General features: G+C 41.5%; 1 protein-coding gene across 1 annotated transcript; it reads right to left on the minus strand.

Annotated features, from left to right (window-relative positions):
- Positions 1-3,674: 3,674 nt before the first annotated feature.
- Dynlt3 (dynein light chain Tctex-type 3) lies at positions 3,675-11,475 on the minus strand. Its single transcript, XM_005352837.2, has 5 exons — positions 11,360-11,475; positions 8,980-9,021; positions 6,418-6,541; positions 5,740-5,817; positions 3,675-5,419 (listed from the first exon to the last, which is right to left on the minus strand). Exons 1-5 carry the CDS (start codon positions 11,387-11,389, stop codon positions 5,343-5,345), a joined length of 351 nt encoding a protein of 116 aa, XP_005352894.1. The 5' UTR covers positions 11,390-11,475; the 3' UTR covers positions 3,675-5,342.
- Positions 11,476-20,219: the final 8,744 nt, after the last annotated feature.

A 20,219-nucleotide genomic window follows, 5' to 3' on the forward strand; every position in this document is an offset into this window, starting at 1 on the left:
GTACAACAAAATACCAGTTTTTTACCCTCTGGGAGTAGATTCAGATGTGGAAGACAAAGAGGAGGCAAGATGGAAGTCACATAATTTGTTAGACCATTATGGCACTAAAGTATACTGTTTTACATAAAAATATAATCACGAATTCTATTTAAATTCATTTAAAAGTTAATAGTTGTTTAACTACTTGAACTTGGGTAATTTGCTTTATGCAAAAAGTATGAATTTCCCATTTGTTCTCCATAATGTATCCCTTTTCCTCTTGGTGAACACTCTGGTTTTCTTTTTCTGTCTGCTTTGGAAAGCCTTGTTATATAGCTCAGACTGACTTACAACACACCGTGTAGCTAGGAAGTTCTCAAGCTTGCTGTCCTACTGCTTCAACATCCTCTGTGGAACACCAATCCTGGCCTTATTTTTATTTTTAACTCGTTGTAGGAATAATATCAAAGAGAAGAACCTTATTTGCCCTTTCCTTTTCTGAGCCATGCTATTAGTTCTGTGGTGCTGAGCTAAACATTCTATTCATATGATAGAAACACAAAAAATTGACAGATGTCACGAAACTGCCCCCAGAAAAAAAAACAACCCTACTAATGAAAAAAGCCCTACTAATGATTTATAGGCCACTAATTCTGTTAGATATCTGGTCCCTATTATCATGGTGACAACTCTGACAGATGCATCCACTGTTGACTTGTTACTGAGCCCACACTGTAGCTGATTTCACTCCCTGCTCTTTGGCCATTGACTACTGGTAGAAGAAGCATAATGTGTGAACAGATTATACAAATAATGGAGGTCCCAGGATGGTGCTGGAGAGGGTAGTAGAAGGCTAGAGCTACTAGAAACTGTGAAATTGAGCCAATCCAGTCAAGTGTTAAGGGATCAGCTTAATCCCCACTTATGGTGCTTTTTCCTTGTTGTTTTCTATGCACAGAATTCCTGTAGCATTCTTGAATTTCTCTACTCCTTCATGCCTGCCTTCTTTGGGAGGTGGAGGGGCTTTGTCTCCACTTCTTTTTTGTACGTGGTTTCCCAGAAACATCATGTTCCTCCCTTCATCTGAGTGAGGATTCTCATACTGGAATTTAACACGAGAAAGACCAGTTGGCCCAGGAAAGTCGTAGTATAGAACTGAAATATAATATTTTTCTATTATTCTATCATTCTCATCTCCTAAGTGATTTGCAATTAATGGAGGGGTCTGGACATGATTGAGCACACCTGAAATGCCAACACTTGACAGTCAGAGGCAGGACGGTTGAATGGCGTGGACCACATAACAAGAGCCTGTCCCAGAAAGAAAAGAAAAGGGGAGAAAAGGGAGGTAGGGAGGGCTAGAAGAAGAAGGAGAGTGGAAACTATAGGGAGTAAGAAGAACACTATCTATGGGGCTTGCTTAAGCCAAAAGCCAATATTTGAATGTTTTTAAATTCAAAATTTAGTGAGATTTTTTTCATATCATAATCATCACATGATTTTTTTTTAAGGCTGAGAGCGTACGCACACTTGAGCCTTCATGCCGTAACAGTACTAGATGATGGAGCTGAAGCGCAACTTCCTGTGAACTAGAGCATGTTCAGGCCAGTTATCATTGTTCTACCTAGTCTGGAAATTTCTGGTGCTCACGTTGAGAGTCCACTGGCACTAGGAATCATGTGCTGAGAAGAGTGTTAATGGAGAAACACTCCCTGGAAGATGCTCACATCCTTCATTTAAACCCTGTGGGTCTGTTTATGGTAAAAGGAACTATGCAGGTGTGGCTAAAGATCTTGTATTTGGAATAGATGATTGAGTGGGGCTGACGGATTCACAGGATTTTTAATAGGACAAGATCAGGCAGAAAGGAAAAGAAAAAAAACCCTAAACCTCAGAGGCCAGAGATGAGATCTGATGCTCCTCTACTGGCTTTGAAGATGGACGCTGGAATCCATCACAAAGTGCAATTAGGCCCCAGAAACAAGAAAGATGCCTAGAGCTTACAAAAGGAGAGCCTGTCTCAAAAGAAACCATGAAAACAGGGACTGGAGAGACGGCTCCGCCTCTAAGAGCACTGGTTGCTCTTGTAGAGGATCAAGATCTGATACCATGCACATCTGCGGTGGCTCTCAACTGTCTCTAACTCCAGTTTCAAGAGATCTGACCCCCCCCCCCTTGGGCCTCCACAGGCACCATCAACCATGCAAGAAGTGCACAGACATGTTTGTAGACAAAACAACCATGTACATAAATCAATAAGTAAACCCTTTTTTTTTTAAAAAAAAAGTGAAACCAGGCCAAGAACAGTGGTAGAATGCATTCCAAAATGAGCACAAAGCCTCATAAGAATAAATACATCTTTTTGTTTGTTTGTTTGTTTGTGTTTTTTGAGACAGGGTTTCTCAGTGTAACCTTGGCTGTAGCTCTGGAATTTACTCTGTAGACCAGGCTGACCTCACACGCATAAAGAACCACCTGCCTCTGCCTCTCAAGTGCTGGGATTAAAGGTGTGCACCACCACCTGGCTAATACATCTTATATTGGATGAATGTTCAAAAGTATTGCATAGAATACATGGAACATGAAAGAAGGAGGAAGGCCTATCAGAAGAGGAAGGAAACCAGCAAGGGAACAGGGCAAGGGGGATGGCAATGGGAGAATCAGACAAAAAAAGAACGGGTGTGACACATATTATGAAAATGCCATAATGAAACACAGTACTTCTTATGCTAAACTAAAACATTCACCATATAAGGCAGAAAGTTAACAGAACAATTTAACAATGGACATAGGATTTTTAGCCATAAACACAGTTCCACCTTTTGAATCATAAAACAATTTCACCTTGGACAGATTCCAGCACAGATGAATGAAATTTCAGTTCATCTTAAACTTTGCTTTGATATGTGCCATAAAAGAGACTTAATCACTTCTCCCGAAATAGTCATGTATTTCCTGATCCTTTCTTAATAACTGTTACCAAGAATATAATAGCAGGACTTTTACAGTGCAACCCTAAGATCGCTATAAAATGAATGATGAATGCAGGCGGAGAAACCCACCCAATGACTCATCATTAACACCCAGCTTGGGAAGAAGGACAGAAAAGTGCTCTTTAATGAGATGTTGCCATTATTTAGGCAGTCAATTAGGACTTCGCAAACACAAAATTACAGCTTTGCAGAACACTGCAGTTAGTGCTTACACTAACTGAATTACATGGGTACTAGAGTATTACATGCAAATACCCTAATTTTACTTAAAGTCCCTAATTTTTTTTAAAGACACAACAGCTTATTTTCATTTTGACAAAGAAGACAAAATTATTTTCTAAGAAGAATCATTAAAAATGGTTATACTATGTTTTACACTAACTTTAAAGAGAAACTTTGTGTTAAAAATTACAAATAATTTTTAAAATGTATAATTATAAAAAGCATGAACTAGAAGCTACGGTTGTATTGTAATGGTCAAGACTCGATTTGCGTGGCAATATTTTTGAGATGTAGTTTTGCTAGGTAGTCAAGTCTGGCCTCATAGTGTTGATCCTCCTGCTCAGACCCGTGTGTATATTAATATATTTATACTTTTTGCAATGTATTTCTATGACCCCACATTTGTTTCCCTCCTCCATTCATCCTGCTTGGAAGTTATTAAAGTAAAGGCAATGAGTTATGAAGCAGAGCCAAATGTTCAGCACAGTAAGATAGTCTTTATTATATTTGAACTAGAAACAGCAGAGAGCAAGCTCACGAGGTATGATTTATTTTAAAATGAGGCCTCAACAACAAGAGTCAAAAATCAGTCTTAACTGCACAGATAGTTTGGTCACTAGTATAATCTCCAGAGGTACAAGAGCCAGCACAGAAAGTAACATACAGGCAATGACAAAGAATTTCTGAGGTGCCAAAGTCACAGGTCACTGCTTGAAACCCTATCTTTGCATTCTTGTCATTACAGTTACTTGGCAAAATGCCAACCATGCGTGTAGTACTCATCTAAGAATCCTGTTTTAATATTGTTGCCATTAATACTAAGCTTTTCTTTACCTTAAAAATTCAATGACTCAGGATTTCAATCCTTACATGGATTGGGTGCCAGTGGTGACATGTAAAATTGATTTCAAGATTAAATGGCAGACATTTGGTGGCCAGTTGTGTACCCTAGGTTTTAGCATTGATTTTCTTAATAAATTTAGCTATATTTCATAAGCCCTGAGAAATTAGATAACCCACAACTGATGATTGTTCACTTTTAATGTATATTCTACTCCACTCAATCCTAACTTCACATAAGTATTTTAAATTATGCACACATAGCTATACCTAATGCGACGATAAAATTTATGACTTGTATAACTAAGACTACTAATAAGGCTTTTAAGTAAGAGTTGCATATTTTATGTGTTTATCTTATCAGAAGCAACCCTTAAAAATTTTATGTATAATTCTGCCACCAATTAGTGCTTTCCTTTTGGCTAGTTCTCCATGGAGGTCCAGAGACTTTTCCTTTCTTTTTCAACCCTTCCTCAGAGATGCCAGTTTTCCAACTGAAACCAATAGAAACTTAACACTTGAACACCCTGTTGAGAGTTGCCATGCCTGGCAGAGAAACACGCACAACAGGCATTCGGTAGATAATGTTTCTCATGGAATGAGTGGATTGTAAGGCAGGTGTCTGAGTCAGATACTGTTGATCATATACTTAACTAATTTTGCTTAAGCAGGAAACCTGGTGATTATTTAATTCCACCTCAAGTGTAAATGCAAGAAATTGATATTAGAAAGATGGCTCTGCCAGGTTCTCAGGAAAACGAAACAGGTTAGTCATAGCTGCTACTATAACATTAGATACAGGTGGTGGTGGGATGTCAAAACTACTTTCCATGAACTATTATATATAATCCAATGAAGGGAAGAAATTAAAATAAATAAGAAAGGTATTAGCCAATTCATGTAATTTTCTCTGCACTGATCATTGCAGCATTTTTGTTCACATATTTATTTATCCCTGTTAAGTTTTCTAGTATAAAGATATTGTCAGCATCTAAGTAGATTATCCCATCTCTGCGGGTGCGGGATGCTAGTGAAAGGCTTGTATAAATAGAACATCCTAATCTTATGTTAGTCAGTATTTCTGCATTAATTTTTGGCTAACATTTGTGTCTTTAAATGAAACTGTGAGATAATCTGCCAAGATCTTATTTATTAGACTTTTCCTTATAATATTCAGTTTTTTGTTGATAGCTTTGAAGCATATTGCACACTTGTCATCTAGCACATTAATAGGTAATTATTACTCTTTTTAGAAAGGATACACTCACGAACTTAAGGTAATGGCTTGAACCCATGATATTTACTGGGTTACAGGACAATTGCAATTGCAAAGACATTAACAATACAGTTCATGGTACGGTTCTCCCATCTTACAGTACAGGTTCCTGAAAACATAGAAGAGGACATTTACACATCAGTAAAACATCAAAACTACCAGGCACTAAGTAATTAATACACACACACACACACACACACACATTTATACACAGCAGACGAACACACACCCACACATAGCTTTTAGTAATATTTCCTCTAATGTGTTTTAGCTTCACATTTCATACTGACTTGAAACCCTACTTGTGAGTGCACTCGAAGCAATTCTATTGATATGGTGTTTTTCAGACTTCAAGTAGAGCTACATAATAAGTCCAGACTGACTTTGCTGGAACTTTGAGTCTGGGCAAATTAATTTATGGTCTCTTACCATCAGATGTAGTATCCCAAAAGCATGAGCTGGCTGTATGAAATCCATAGGCACTCCTCTGGGCCACAGCACAGGTCACTGCAAAGAAAGTCATAGCATGACAGTAAAAGGGGGAAAGAATCAAGGTGGAAATATTTGTATCAGAACTCTAAACGCTGAAAAATAAGTAACAAAATAATTCAGCTAGTAGGTTAAAATAGTCTCTTGAAATTAACCACGATGAACGTATTTTCAGGAGACTCAGCCATTTCCTGAACCATTACTGTAACCGCCAACAACTGTACCGCAGACAACTTCTGGATCCAACTGCGCTCTGTGCCACTACCAGATTCCAGAGAGAAACGCGGGGACAATTTCCCTTTGTACTTGGTGTGTGGATTTTCACAGGCCTCTACAGAGGCATGGAAGGCTCAGAGGACGACAGCCCTGAAGGGTCTCAGTGGACAAAGAGAACTGCTGCTACCAAGGGAAGGCAGTTTAAACTGCTTTAGACTGCAAACCCTCCAGTTTCACGCTGCATCATGTATTTATTACATTCAAAGGGACAAGTCAGAAGTGCTGCCTACACTAGTGTTCAACTACAGTGCCTGTTGTTAGGATCCATGCTCCGACTTCAGAGAAAACCAGAAGGATAAAGGCATGACAACTGATGAGGAAGGACCCCACATCGACACTTACCAATGTACTTATAAGCTTTGCCCATTTTAACCAAATGTGCTAGGGATTGCTCCACTATGCTTGCAGTCCATTGGTTGATGTTGTTATGATTGTAGTCCTCGCCTCCCAGCACTGCATCAACACACTAGGAGAGAGGGCAGCTCCATGAAATCAAATGAACTCAAATTTACATATACTGCAAGAGAAAGTCAAGGCACAGCAGAAAACATGCATATGCATCCACTAAATGTTTGCTGTGCACTGCCTCTAGCTGCTTAAGAGTTTTCAAAGCATTCCCATAAGCCTTATCTCATTCTACGAAGTATTAAAGGTCAGATAAAGATAAATTTGCCAATGCCTAATAAAAAAAAACCTCTAATATTTCTAACACAGGAAACACAGAGCATAAACAGCAAGTGATAAAAACGACTTCAGGATTAAGAAAACATAGTATTAACTGTTTAAAAATGGCTTTGAAACATAGGATTAAAACTAGGGTTCATGTGCTGAAAACCAAGGATAGGACTAATTTAAAAACATAGTTCTATGGATAGTAATTATAATCTCATTTGTGCTATATAATTGCTTAGCTACAAAACAACCAAAACACCTGCCAGTGAAAGTAAATAAAGATAGTCTAGGAAAAGAAAGTCAAATAATATCGTACAGTGCTTACTTGCATCCACTTTTGACACCTGACTAAGAGCAATGGTGAGATCAAGACCAGCCTGGTCTACAGAGTGAGTTGCAGGACAGGCAGGGCTGTTACACAAAGAAACCCTGTCTCAAAAAAAAAAAAAAAACCAAAACACCAAAAACAAACAAACATCAAAACCCAGAAAAGAGCAATGGCTTTAGTACCGCAGTCTAGGGCTGGAAGGCCAGACCCATACCTGTCTGCTCTGGAACCTTTATCAAATGACATACCACATTTAAGCATCTCGGACTTGGGTTTTCATTTCTTCTTCCACCTCCACCCAGACCAGAGAGACACATTATTCTGTATTTCTCCCTGCTGACTCAAACTTTCCCTTGTGTGCTTGCAAAGCCGGTATTGCAAGATCAGAAGCACTGGGGCTAGTAAAACATGATCCAGTCACCAACCTAGTTTTATCTACAGCAAAGGTGGGGTTTTATTCTTTCAAGTGAACACTTTTGTCTTTCCATATGCTTCAAAACTTGGGTAAGGAAAATATATTAAAGTGGCTCTTCCAAAGACTCAGCATCTTTTATTTCATGTCTACTAGCCAAAAACAGTCTTTCTTGACATTTTACTTAGAAAAATAAGATTATTGCTACCTCTGCCTTCCAACTGCTCTTCCTTGTGCTCTGACATTGTGAGAGTATTGAAAGCATTTTATTTTAATGAAATAGTCATATATATATATATATATAACATAGTCTGAATATTTTAAATAATCAAATATTCTAATACACAATTCTTCAACTAATAAAATACAGCGATGTTTTTGGTGCTCCCTAGCCCTATGAGACACTGAGCTGATCCTACTTATCCAGGGTTCAAGCAGCTGAGCGCTGGAGAAGATGATACCCTTAGAGCACTCAGGCAAGTCAAAAACTGCCTCCAGGGGAGCTGGTGGTGCACACACACACAGTGCCCAGGTGGAGGTGATTCAGCCCAGACAGAACTCCGTCAGGGCTTGCTAGGTCATTGGCCCCACGAGTCACATCCACAATTGAAGTAAGCCTTGTGGGCCAACTCAGGGTTTTTACCTAGCATTTGGCAGAATTAACGATGACTCTGGACTGTTAAAGTGCTCCTAAAGTACCTCGCCACCAGGTAGTCTACGTTGATCGCCTCAACCCCCTCACAGTAGTCTAAATTGATAACACTAGAATTAGTAGAAATTCCCAGCTAAAACTGATTCTGAAAAAGAGCTGCTTTACTTTTTGTAGACTTGAAGCAGTGTTTCAGTGTGTCTTTCATTAGAAGTCCAAACAGGCCTCATTGAACACAAGAGACTGCACATTACGTGCACCCCTGAAGAGAGCGAACACTTATTTCAGATCTTGCTGTTTTAGCATTAACATTTCTAGCTTTGGCTTGAAAAATCAAAAACTGGATTTAAAATATTTCCATCCACACACCTCACCCCTTATTCTCAAAGGGGCGAGAAGAAATTTCCTAGCAGAGTGTTTTCCCAGGAAGATAGTGGCCTTCCCCTCTCCTACCCAGGAGATTCCGAGCACAAGGTGACTTAGCTCAGCCCAGCCAGCCACCTGGTACAGGCTGATAAAGATGGCCTGACTCAAGAACAGTGGCCTTGCTCTAAGAAAAAGGAGAAAGCTGACTTAACAGAATGGGAGGGAACAAAAGTCCTTGTACCCATGCCAAAGCATCTTCAAAGATTCTCTTTGTAGTTATGCCTTTAAAAGCTTACCCCACAGAGGAGATACAACTCCTCTCTACCTTGTTGTAACGGGGATGGAGATGAGTTCCAAACATGTTTGTATTATGCGGATTAAACCTTGCTTATTGCAGTCTGGGCCTCTCTAGTGGTCTCTCTCTGGAGGTCGTAATCTGGGCACAACAGTTTGAAGATAACAGCAACTATAACTCACCTCTTTGACGACATTATGCGCTTCCTCAGCATTGAAGCCACCCTAAAGAGAAAACACAGGATAAAATTGCTTTCAGTAAGGGTTCCCTTTATTTATAAATATGGTAACATACAGGATAACCTCAGCTGGTCTAAGAAAGTGATAGTGACAGAAGACCATAGTGCTAGGGGCACCAGGTCTACCGAGGCTGCTGATCCTACGCCCGTCCTCTAGATTCAGATCCATTAGGATCGGGCAGGGCTTAGGCAAATACCATTTTGAAAAGTGCTTTTATGATAGTAACTCTAAATGAACATTCCAGATAAGCACTGTATTAGAAAGCTCAAGAAATTAGCAGACGTTAGCTAAAAATGACGTCTATGGCGTGCTATCAATATACAGGAAATCATTTCAGCTACGTAAAGGGGCCCGTAAAAAGAGGATGCTAAATTGTCATTTCCAATTTTATTTTGAACTGATGAGACAAACCACTGCTTTCCCAAATTAAAGATTATCGCAATACTCTGTCATTCAAATTTAATATCACTCTAATTGTTTAAATTGGCCTCATTTTTTTAATCAACTTGTTACAATCTTGGGTTAACAGCAGTTTTCAATGACATCTAAGTGTCCTTGAGTGCAGAACTAGGTTACATGACAAGACTGAAATACAAGCCATGATGTTTTAGATAATATAAGGATGATTTCCATGGAAATGTTTTGGCTGCGTTGCGAAAGCAGTACTTTTGTGTTTTAAAAACTTGAAAAAGTAAATTCTGAAGTTATGTTTTAAGCACAGATTTTCTTATTCTAACTCTATTAATTATTCTATAAAATTTCCCATATCCCCCTAAAAAAGGAATGAAAATCCACCTTTTTTTTTTTGACAGGATTTCTCTGTAGCTTTGGAGCCTGCACTGGAACTAACTCTTGTAGACCAGGCTGTCCTCGAACTCACAGAGATCCGCTTGTCTCTGTCTCCCAAGTGCTGGGATTAAAGGCGTGCGCCACCACGGCGTGACTGTACACCTTTAATCCCAGCACTCAGGTTGAGGCTAACCTGGTCTACAAGAGCTAGTTCCAGGACAGCTAGGACAGAGAAACCTTGTCTGGAAAAACCAAAAAAAAAGTCTCATATTTTAGCTCTATGACAAACTGTCATTTTGCTTCAAAATCCCATCCAAAATTGGCCTAAGAAATAAATGATGCATATTTTACTACAATTTGGAAAGTTACCTAATAATACGGATGTTTGCCTGGCTACAGTAACACAAATAATGTCTGTTGGTTTTTCATCTTTTTCTCTGGTGCTAGAAATAGAACTTAGGGCAGGTTCTAATGTGCTAGTTTACCAACGAGCTATTTCTCCACTCCGATTTCTTTTTAAATTACATGTACTTAGGATGTAGTGCAGAAAAGATTCCCTTGCACCCTTGCTGGGAGGTAAATCGAAGGAAGAGCCAACCATGTAATGGGGGGGGCAAGTGCGTATTTCTAACACTAGTGTGCTTCACCACTGACCTACAAGTATGCACGCACTCTGCAACACAGAATCTTCTGCAGACAATTTTGCCTAAAACTTTCCCAATGGATCAGAAGTCCTTGCAGAGATCCTATTACATGGCCCCTCCAACATCTCATCTTTCATTTTCTTGTATCACACTCCAGTGGCTAGCTACCAGTGGACAGAAAATGTCTGTCTATTCTGTCCTTGCAAACTCATCCAGGCTGTGTGGCAACTCAACAGGCCGCATCTTCTAAGTGCTGGAAACATGGGCTGAACTGTAAAGTCAGAGACCTGGGTTTAAACGGAACAGCTGTCATTCCTAGCCGGTTTAATTTTGGGCCTGCCATTTGGTCGCCATAAAAAGCCAGAGTTCCCAACAATAACAAGAAAATAACCTACATCATGGAGTTCGGGTGAGGCTTAGGGAAAACTAAATCAGTGAGCAAGGGCTCTTAATCCATAAAGCACCTCCTCTAGCCGTCCCTGGGGAGAGTTCCCAGGACCAGCCACCTTGCAGCAGCAGCTCAAGGAGACCCAAAAGGGTGGAGAAAACAGAGAAAACCGGTTTTCCAGGCCCAGATCACAGACGGGCGGGGCTCGCCAACTCCCGCCCATGCACCCCAAGTTATGTCTCCCCCTACACCCACTGGGTCCTCCCAGACCCTGCCGATTGCCCCCAAGAGCTTTCAGTCACCCAAGCCAGCGGAATTATCAGACCACCCTCCGGCTCTCAGGGGCGGGGAGACGCTGAGGGGCAAGAAGGATCCGGGTTCTGCGGAGGAGACTCGGGTTCACCGGACTCCGCAACCTAACTCTCCAAGCTCTAAGAGACCACCGGATAGCCTCCCCCACAGCCAGGGCGAGGGGCGCTTCTCGGCGCCAGAGGGGCGGTACCTCGTCGCAGGGCCGGTGGTACACCTCCATGGTGGATTTGGCAGTCCCCGGAGGCGGAGCAAGGCTCCTGGCGAAACTCGCAGGCGCACACGGGCCTCCTGGGAGGCCCCGCCTCCATTTATAGCCCAGGGCTTTTGTTTACGTAGCCCCGCCTGTGTGTCGTATTGGAGCAACCTTTCCGGGACCCTTTGGGGGCGGGGATTAAAGGACAGGGAGGAGGAACTCTGGTTGAGTTGAGCTGCTTAGGTGAGCTAAGGATACCTCCTAGGTCTAGAGTGCACTTCTGACCAGACCTGTCTTCTGAAAGTAAAAGATGTACGTTAAGAACTCAGACAGCGTCAGTGGTGATTAGTTAGGATGATCTTGTGTCAGCTTGTCAAAACTCAGCACAAATGGCTCAGGGATCTCTGTTGTCCTCGTAGACATTGAACTCGCTCATCTATAGTTTTCCAGCAAATGAGTGTAGGAAGTGAGTGAGCAACTTTGATTTCTCTGAGTACTAATTACTGACTTTGAAAAATATAGCCCCCCATTCAGTTTTCTCATGATAAACATAATCACCCCTATTTTTTGTGACTGGTTATAAGGATCAAATAAGATTCTGTACACACGACTCGTGAAGTTGATGCTCCTCTTCTGTCAAGGCTTTTCTTTTATAAAGAAGTATAAAACTTTTGAGAAAGGAGAAAATGCCCTAAATTGAATTATAAATCTTAGCAGAAGCACTCTGTTTACATTTATTTTAGGACTACTGAATTGTGGCTGATTCTGAGATTTTCCTCAAATTCTCAGTAATTCAGACTTGCCCTCCCCTGATCCCCTTGTTAAAGATGCAGTGAAAATGCAGAGATTTTCAATGACTTGCCCAAGGCCTTACATACAGTATATATTAGGTCTACCAGCTTGAATACTACAGTCTGATAGCAATGCTCAAGTTCTTTAACACTGTTGTAAGCTTCCTGTTGCTGCTATAATGAACGACCACAGATACAGAGATTTAAAGCAGCACAAACAACATTTTATAGTGTTCTAACCACATCCACAAAATGCTTCTTGCCATGCAAGTTAGCACATTCTCAGGTTCTGGGATTCAAATGTGGATATGTTTTGGTGGGGAGCAATAACCAGCCCACTACAGTGACTTCTATTCTGTATCCAGTATCAACGTCAGAAGGCTCATTAGTTTTCTAATCCCTTTCTCTTATTTTACAAGTAAAATACAAATCAAGAGAGATGAAGTAACCTGGAAAACCTGTATAGTTGTTAAGTAAACCCTTGGGTTTCTGAACCTCAGTTCCCCCAATTTACCACTCTGTATTGATGAATTTTGATTCAAATAAAACTGTTAACTTGGTGTGATTTTTGTTTGAATGGTTCTCATTCAGGAGTACTGCAAAAATCCTAATTGGGCCTGGAGAGACAACTCAGCAGTTAAGAGCACGCACTGCTCTTGCAGAGGTCTTAATTTTGGTTCCCAGTATCTATGTGGTGGCTAACAGTTCTCTGTACCTCCAGCTCTAGGGGATACAACACCATTTTCTGGCCTCTTCAGGCATTAGACACTCACACAGTGCACACACATACATTCAGGCAAATACCCCATACCTCCTATGAGGAACTCAACAGTCTCTCAATGGGAGAAGTATCAAATATTTTTGAGAACATGCTTTAAAAATCATCGTAGGCCAGGCAGTGGTGGCGCATGCCTTTAATCCCAACACTGGGGAGGGAGAGGCAGGAGGATCTCTGTGAGCTCAAGGCCAGCCTGGTCTATAGAGCTAGTTCCAGGATAGCTAGGGTTGTTAGACAGAGAAACCCTGTCTTGAAGAAAATAAACAAAAAAAAAATCCATTGTAATTTTATTGGTATGCTCCTTTGGCTACAAGGAACAGAAGACCCAGGTAGGGGAAACTAAAATAATAATATTAATGTTTTGTTCCAGTACCAAAGATAAAAATATTCCTGACAAATTTAGTTGCTCAAAGGCTTTTGTATAATTTTTGTCCTTTCCATTTTCCTACACTATTGTCTTCAGGACATCAGCGACATGTTGTTTGGTTGGAAGTGTCACCCCACCCCTCTAGCATCCATATATACAAGGAGTCTGGAATGTTTGGCTGGGGGTCAAAGCCCCCTCCTCTGGGAGTGGCCACAGTCCAGACTCTACCTCTAAGAAAGCCCACCAAATGGTGAACCCTCCCCAGGGAGGGTCAAGACCACTCACACAGGCTATTTAAATTGCCCCCCAGAGAATGATCACATTGTCTCCCATTTTTCCTCTCCGTGTTTTCCAGGGGAGGGAGTGTGTTGGCATCCATTAATCTGGGCTCTTCTAATTTGGTCTGATTTGTTCTAATTTGGATTATTGCATTGGCAGAGAGGCCTATCGGGCCAAGAAAACTCAATACAGGTTTCTTTCTAATCCCTAGGAATCCTTTCCTTAGGCCCAATTGGCCAACATTTAGTCGTTTGATTCTTTCTTTTACAGAGCACACAGGGAAACCTATGTTTAGTGTTTTTCTTTAATCGTGAATAGTTAATTCAGCTATCATAAATAGATGTGGGGATGGGGACTTTCTTAAAAGGTAATCTCTGGTGGGGAGTCAGTATATCATTTATCTCTAGTATAAATGGTGATTCCCAGGACCCAGAGAGAAATTCTTTCTTAAGAACTAAGATGTAAGCATTGAGGAAAATATCAGTATTGATCTCTGGACTCCACTGGGGTTTTCTGTTGTATCGTCTGTGCCTCTTGAGGGAGGATTATCTCCCTAGTGTGTCATAACTTCATTTCAACTACCCATATCTGTATGTGTGCTTCCAAAAACCATAGGGAAACATAAGTATCCTTAAAAATACATGTGTGTGCATCTTTATAGGGCCTATTCTTAAAATTGTTTATATGGTTGTGAAGAAAAAGAATAATGTAGAAAAGGCATTAAAATAAATTAGTAAAATATTTCAAATAAAGTCTTTTAAATGTATTAGTAGAACCCTTGCTTTCTTTGTTTGTTTTGGTTTTTGAGACAGGGTTTCCCAGTAGCTATGGAGAGATTTTGCTTTTCCACACATATTTTAAATCTAGTCTTAATAAATAAATGTAAATAATCCTTTCTCAAATAGTTTTTGTTTGTTTGCTGCTTTGTTTTGAAAATGGTCTCATTTATAAAACCCAGGCTGGACTAGAATTTACAATCTTCCTGCCACAACTTCCAGAGTACAGGATTATAGATATGTAACACATAGTAGCAATATTTAATAGTTATTTTACCCTAAGTAGTTTTCTTGTTTACATTTTGTTCTGGTGGTTTTAAACAAAGTCTCTGTGTAGCCCAGGCTGGATTAGAACTCATGTTCTCTTGTCTGAGCCTCCTGAGGTGTTGGTTTACAAATATGTCTCAAATAAAAAGGATTTATTGTTGGGACATCTTCCTCATAGGAAGATTTATTTAATAAAACATTTAAACTCATTTTCTAAAAGATTCAAGTTCTATCTAATGGTGGCCTAAGGAATGAGCATCAGCTTTTCTCGCCCGATAATTTTGACTGTGTAAAATTGAACGAGGAATGCTGAAGGCAATTGGAGATTTCAAACGACAAAGCCTGAAATGAGTAGAACACAGCATTTGAATCAGGTTTTCAGCTGGTGCTGAGATGCCAAGACATAGGGCAATCAGATTCCGTGGCGTGTTAAGGAGGGAAATTCTGGTAAGAAATCATACTTTGGGTTGAAAGAAACCGTAAGGATTACAAGGTAGGAATAAAACATCAGAGCTTGAGAGTGAAGCTCGGTTTTAAATCACTTCAGTCCCTGCAGTTGGATTAAGGTGGTCTGATTTTGCTAATGCGTCTAGGCAGCTGCAACAAAATAGAACAGTTCTTTCTGGACGACAGGAATTTTCCATAGGCTACAAAGTAGACTTATACTTTTCACATACATAAAGTGCAAAATGAAGCCCAAGTAGGTACATAAAGAAACAAAACCACATTGTCATAACCAGTGGACAATGGAAACAGCCCATTAAGGATCTAGATGGTACAGTTTTCAGAGAGACTTTAAAATGACCATGTTTACTACATTCAAAGATATAAAAGACAAGACTGAGCAATTTATTCAACAACTGGGAACTATTTAGAAAGTCCAAATTGAATTTCTAGAAGTAAAACTCCAATGACAATGAAAGAGAACCCCACACTTACAGGATGCCTTTTCTAGTAGTTGACACAAAGCTGGAGGTTTAACTAGCAAAGTCTTTGAAAGTCACTCTAGGGGTTGGAGAGGCAGCTCAGAGGTTCAAAGCACTTGCTGCTTTTTACAAAAGATCTGTGGTCAGTTCCCAGCACCCATGTGCTGTCTTATAAGCATCTGTAACTCCTGTTCCAGGGGAACCAATGCCTTCTTTTGAACTCTGTGGGCACAAGGCACTCACATGATACATATACATGCAGTCAGGCAAAATACTCACTTACACATAAAATAAATCTAAAATTAGTCTAAGCTGGGTGTAGCATATTCCTTTCATCTCAGCACTTGGGAAGGAGAGACAGGCATATTTCTCCTCCCACCTCAGCTTTCCCCCAACCCCCCATCCACTCCTCAGAAAGGGTAAGGCTTCCCATGGGGAGTCAACAAAGTCTGACACTTCACTTTGAGGCAAAACCAAGCCCCCCGTATCTAGGCTAAGCAAGGTGTCCCTCCAAAGAGAATGTGCTCCTAGACACCAGTCCAAGCACTAGGGATAAATCCTGGTCCCACTGCCAGTGGCCACACAGACTGTCCAAGCCTCAGAACTGCCACCACATTTAGATGACCTAGTTTTGTCCTATGCAGGTTCCCCCACTATCAGTCCAGAGTCAGTGAGCTCTCACTAGCTCAGGTCAGCTGTTTCTGTGGGTATCCCCATCAAGGTCTTCACCCATTTGCTCATATTATCGCTCCTCCCTCTCCTCAGCTGAACTCTGGGAGCTCAGCCCAGTGCTAGCTGTGGATCTCTGTCTCTGCTTTCATCAGTGACTGGTTGAAGGTTCTGTGATGACAATTAAGGTAGTCATTAATCTGATTACAGGGGAAGACCAGTTTAAGTGTCCACTCCACTGTTGCTTAGAGTCTTAGCTGTGCTCATCCTTGTGGATTTGTGGGAATTTCTCTAGTGCTATGTTTTTTGCTAGCCCTTTAATGGCTCCCTCAATCAAGATCTCTCTTTCCTTTCTCTTGCTCTCTGTCCTTCCCCTTTCTTGAGTATTCTGTTCCCTCACATTCTGCTCTTCCCCCCTTCAATTTATCTGAGAATTTTATACATTTGTACACTGTATTCACATCACTTCCACTCCTCATGACCTCTTCGACAATTGTATTTGATATTTACATACACACACAACCTAATGAGTGTAATTTGTGTTGTGTTTATTTGCTTGTCTTTAGGGCTGACTACTTACGATTGGTGAATTGTTCCTAAAATAAGTATTGGTTCTCCCTCCCTCAGTAGTTATTGACTACCTATAGTTACCCAAGGGTCGGGGCCTTGGGAAAGTTTTCTCTATACATGTTATTATGTTGACTGGTGTGCTCTGTGTATGTCTTGCTTAAGCAATGATGTGGTTGAGGATTCATGAGTGCAGCAACTCTGTTCTATTCAGAAGACAGTATCGGTCAGTAGTAGTCCCATTCCTCAGGCTCTTACAGTATTTTCACCTTCTCTTCCATAATGATTTTTGAATCTTGGGTATAAGAGCTTTGTTATAGATGTCCCATTTGGGCCTGAACATCCCACATTCACTTACTCTCTATATTTTCACCAGTTATGGTTTTAATGATCTGTACTGTTCTTTAAGAGACAAGCTACGCCCACTCCCTCCCCCTGTCTGCTGAGGCAAGCAGATCTTCAGCTTCCAGCCTGAGTCCCTTCCTTTTCCATCTCCCTTTCGAAGAGGCAGCTTCTGCCTCTCCCCACTTCTCCCTTCCCCCTTCTCTCTTTCTCTCTCTGCTCTTCTCCCCTTCCCTTCCATAACCCACTAAATAAATATTCAACATCACTCTGCATGGCATGCCTATCCATGTCTCTGTCTCTCGCCTGCTGCGTGACTCCCTGTCTGGGACCAGCCACCTTCGAAGACCTGAGGCGTGGTCTCATGGCATGCCCATCCATCTGTCTCTCCTGGTGGTCTCATGCACCATCCCTGCCTGGGACTGGCTGCTCTTGGGATCCCCTGCCTGCTGCCTGCCCCCGCTCAGGGACCTGCAGCATGGTCTTATGGCCCACTGCCCACTGTAGCCACTCAGGAACCTGCAGTATTTTTACTTAATCCATTACAATAGTTCTCTCCAATAGGCTACCTCTTCTACAAAAAGGAGCTTCTCTTGTGGCACCATCACCCCTTATTCTCAAAGGGGCGAGAAGAAATTTCTTAGCAGAATGTTTTCCCAGGAAGATAGTGGCCTTCCCCTCTCCCACCAGGGAGATTCCGAGTACAAGGTCACTTAGCTCAGCCCAGCCAGCCACCTGGTACAGGCTGTTAAAGATGGCCTAACTCAAGAACAGTGGCCTTGCTCTAAGAACAAGGAGAAAGCTGACTTAACAGAATGGGAGGGAGCAAAAGTATCCGTGCCAAAGCAGCTTCAAAGATTCTCTTTGTAGTTATTCCTTGAAAAGCTTACCCCACAGAGGAGATACAACTCCTCTCTCTACCTTGCTGTAACGGTGTAGAGAGCCACACCTGATGGCAATGTAGAGAGCTGCGTGGAGCCACCTCATGGTACTGGCTCCCGCTCTCTGCAGTCCCGAAAGCGAGTGCTCTTTATGATAATCAACTCCTATGGCTAAGGCCTGACCTATGCTATGATCACGCAATGATTATCAGCTGCCTGCATATGCATGAGCCTATGGGCAGTGCCTACCTGGCAGTTCGGGTTTGGCAGCCCATGCCTACTTAAGGGCTGGGAGAGGTTTGCCCGGGAAGAGGGAGAGAGGGGAAGGAAGAGAGAAGTGTAAAAAGTCCTGGAATAAAACTGCAGTGAGAAGAGCTCTGGTGGTCGCGTCATCCTTGCGGGACGAGGGTGGCCGTGACATAACGGTGATGGAGATGAATTCCAAACATGTTTGTATCATGCTGATTAAACCTTGCTTATTACAGTCTGGGCCTCTCTGGTGGTCTCTCTCTGGAGGTCGTAATCTGGGCACAACCTCTGTCTGATGTGGGGTTAGTGAAGATCTTTTCCCATTCTGTAGGCTGTCGTTTTGTCTTGTTGACCATGTCCTTTGACTTACAAAAGCTTCTCAGTTTCAGAAGTCTCATTTATTAATTGTTGCTCTGAGTGTCTGTGCTACTGATATTATATAAATATAAGTAGTCTCCTGTGCCAATGTATTCATGGCTACTTTCCACTTTCTCTTCTGTCAGGTTCAGTGTAACTGGATTTATGTTGAGGTTTTCATTAGGGAAAAGGATGGTCAAGCTGGGGGAGGAATGGAGAGGGAGAGCAATGAAAGAGACATCTTGATAGAGGGAGCCATTATGGGGTTAGGGAGAAACCTGGTGCTAGGAAAATTCCCAGGAATTCACAAGGATGATTCCAGGTAAGACTCCTAGCAATAGTGGAGAGGGAGCCTTAACTAGCCATCCCCTGTAATCAGATTGGTGACTACCCTAATTGTCATCATAGAACCTTCAGCCAGTAACTGATGGAAGCAGATGAAGAGATCCACAGCCAAGCACTGGGCTGAGCTCCTGGAATACAGTTAAAGAGAGGGAGGAGGGATTGTATGACCAATGGAGCAAGATCATGATGGGGAAATCCAGAGACAGCTGACCCGAGATAGTGGGAGCTCATGGACTCTGGACTGATAGTTGGGGAGCCTGCATGGGACCTAATTAGGCCCTCTGAAAGTGGGTAGCAATTGTGTGACTTGGGTAGTTTGTGGGACCCCTGGCAGTAGTACTAGGATTTATCACTGGCATATAAGCTGGCTTTTTGAAGCCCATTCTCTATGGTGGGTTACCTTGTTCAGCCTTCAGTGGGGAGGGTCTTGGTCCTTCATCAGCTCATATGCTGTGATTAGTTGATTCCCCATAGGAAGCCTCATACTTTCTGAGGAGTGGATGGGAGGTGGGAGGAAGGTGGAGGGTGAAGCAGGAGGAGGGAACAGAGGGGGAACTGTGGTTGGTATGTAAAATGAATAAAAAGTAAAGAAATAGAGAAAAAATGTGGTTCTGTATCCAGGGAAGTAAGTACTATTCAAACCACTATCAGCTATTAGGACTAACCACAGCCACTTGTTTGGTGAACTAAGCAGGATCGTTGATGTTTGTGCTTTGGACCAATCTTAGCACCAGCCATGACATTCTTTCTGCTAGGCCCCATGCCCGAGCCCAAAAGAAGATGGCCCATAAGAAAAATATGAACTCAATGGTATTTTTGGAAGTTTGTTTGTTTGTTGTTGCTTTGTCTCATACTTTGGGCATTTTTTAAAAAAACCTTACTACTGACCTTTTGCTTGCACATTATGCTTTCTGATTTTGTATATTTACGGAGTGTGTGTGTGTGTGTTTCCCATGCATTTTTCTTCTTATTTTTAAATTATAGTTTGTCTTATTTGCATGTTTGTTTTCTAATAGAGAAACAGAGCGACAGCGTGGAGTTGGATGACTGGGGAGATGGGAAAGATTGAGGAGGAGATGTGGGAGGGGAAACTGTGATCAGAATATATTTTATGTAAATTTTTTATTTTCAATATAAATACATTTAATACGGAAACAAAACAACAACAAAACTGTTTCTCTGCTAGACCGTTGGAGGAAATGCTCCCTCGCTGGAAGGTGGAAACAGCTGCAGGGTCATCTAGAGTTCCTTATAAACCATGAT

This window comes from Microtus ochrogaster, chromosome 10 (assembly GCF_000317375.1).
Source record: "Microtus ochrogaster isolate Prairie Vole_2 chromosome 10, MicOch1.0, whole genome shotgun sequence".
NCBI classification, from domain to species: domain Eukaryota; kingdom Metazoa; phylum Chordata; class Mammalia; order Rodentia; family Cricetidae; genus Microtus; species Microtus ochrogaster.